Source organism: Vitis vinifera, chromosome 18 (genome assembly GCF_030704535.1).
Source record: "Vitis vinifera cultivar Pinot Noir 40024 chromosome 18, ASM3070453v1".
NCBI classification, from domain to species: Eukaryota; Viridiplantae; Streptophyta; class Magnoliopsida; order Vitales; family Vitaceae; genus Vitis; species Vitis vinifera.
Window position 1 is genome coordinate 31,779,690 of NC_081822.1, and position 2,037 is coordinate 31,781,726.

The 2,037-nt window shown below is 39.7% G+C and overlaps 1 protein-coding gene across 2 annotated transcripts; it reads left to right on the top strand.

Moving 5' to 3' along the window:
* LOC100255183 (beta-amyrin 28-monooxygenase) lies at positions 1 to 2,037 on the top strand. Of its 2 annotated transcripts, XM_019216294.1 has the most exons (4): positions 1 to 540; positions 649 to 985; positions 1,281 to 1,468; positions 1,554 to 2,037. In XM_019216294.1, the coding sequence occupies exons 1-4, from the start codon at positions 28 to 30 to the stop codon at positions 1,860 to 1,862; spliced, it is 1,347 nt and encodes a 448-aa protein (XP_019071839.1). In that variant the 5' UTR covers positions 1 to 27; the 3' UTR covers positions 1,863 to 2,037. The 2 variants fall into 2 exon arrangements, with proteins under 2 accessions (XP_019071839.1, XP_002279492.3); XM_002279456.3 differs by having other exon boundaries at positions 1 to 985.

Sequence of the window (2,037 nt, forward strand, 5' to 3'; positions counted from 1 at the left end):
CCAATCTTTTATCATTGAATAACAGACATGGATCTCTTCTTTTCATATCTACTATACTTTATACTATTCTCCATATCACTTCTAATAGTCTTCCTTATTACTTACAGGCACAAATCCTCCTATCCAAACCTTCCCCCTGGGACAATGGGATGGCCAATCATAGGAGAAACTTTGGAATTTGCTTTGTCTTGTCAAGGGGGGAACCCGGGGAGATTCTTGAACGATAGAATGAACAAGTACTCCCCTCAAGTGTTCAAGACCTCCTTATTGGAAGCGAACATGGCTGTGATGTGCGGCCCTTCGGGGAACAAGTTTCTTTTCTCCAACGAGGACAAACTTGTAGTCTCATGGTGGCAGCGTTCAATGAAGAAGATTTTGTGCTTCCCATCTGTCTTCAACGAAACTTTAACAGGAGATAAGTTCAGACCCCCTACCTTCCTTCCTGAATTTCTCAAGCCAGAAGCTCTGCAACACTACATAGCCACCATGGATTCGATGGCAAGCGAACACATTGAGTTGAATTGGTCTCCTAATAGAGAGGTACTGGTTTTTCCGCTTGCAAGGAAGTACAGCTTTGCGTTGGCTTTCCGGCTCTTTATGAGCATTGATGATCCTGAGTATGTTGAGATGATTTCTCATCCCTTCCAGATTTTGAACGAAGGATTCCTTTCTGTGCCTATAGATATTCCTGGGACGACATTCAACTGGGCTCTCAAAGCCAGCAAATTCATTCACAATGAGCTTCTAGCAATCATCAGAAAGCGAAAGATGGAGTTAGAGCAGAAGGGAGACTCAGCTGCTAGAGACCTACTGTCTCACATGCTCTTAGCATCAGATGAAAACTGTTATGTTAAGAGTGAGATGGAGATCAGTACTCAAGTTATTTGTCTGCTTTTTGCTACCCATCACACCACAAGTTCTGTCATCACATTCATCCTCAAGTACCTGGCCGAGTTCCCTGATGTCTATAGCAAAGTCTTAAAAGGTAATACCTAAAAAACCGGCTGTCTCCTTTCTTTTGAATCCATTTCAAGCTTACATGCATTGTTGTTTGATAGTGTTTTCATTTGAAGTATTTTTTTAAAAATGTTTATAGACGAGATATAAAGTATTTGTCTTTTCTTTTGTCTTGGCCTTGATCCATGGGGTAGGTGAATAGATTCTTTGACGAAAAATTTTAAAAATTTTAAGATAGTTTTTCTTCCTCATCTTTCCCCAACTATTGTGAAGGGTTGTTCATTAACAGACCAAATTTAAAATTAATTTTTTTGATTCAATAGAGCAAAAGGAGATTGCAAAGAGCAAAGGTCCGGAAGGGTTTCTGAAGTGGGATGACATTCAAAAGATGAAATATACTTGGAATGTGGCAAATGAAACAATGAGGCTAACCCCACCTGTGCAAGGAACTTTTAGAGAAGCCATAACTGACATCACTTATGCAGGTTTTACAATTCCAAGGGGATGGAAGGTATGTCATATATAAAGTGCTGTTTTGTAAAATCAAATTGTGTGTGGTACACTCACGAAACTTACTGGAAAATTTTGTCCTGCAGATGCATTGGAATGTAAATACAACACATAGAGATCCCAAGTATTTTCCTGATCCCGAGAAATTCAATCCCTCGAGGTTTGAAGGAAAAGGGCCTCAACCATTCACTTTTGTGCCTTTTGGGGGAGGGCCTCGGATGTGCCCCGGAAGGGAATATGCTCGAGCGCAGGTACTTGCATTCATACATCATGTGGTGACAAGATTCAAATGGGAGAAAGTAGATCCCTGTGAAAAGGTTGCATATAATCCATCACCCATTCCTTCTAAGGGCTTCCCAATTCGCCTCCAGCCTCTACAAAATGGATCTATTTAAGATTTGGTTTTTTAAGAAGCTATATTTGTGGTGCATTTGAATGTTTCAATAAGATGGCTGCATGCACAAGTTTCAGTTCCTGCAAAATAAAGTGGACAACTAATATAGCAAAAAAAGAAAAAAAAATTAAAATGTATTAATTCCAATAATCAATGAAAGGACATGTTGGAAAGTA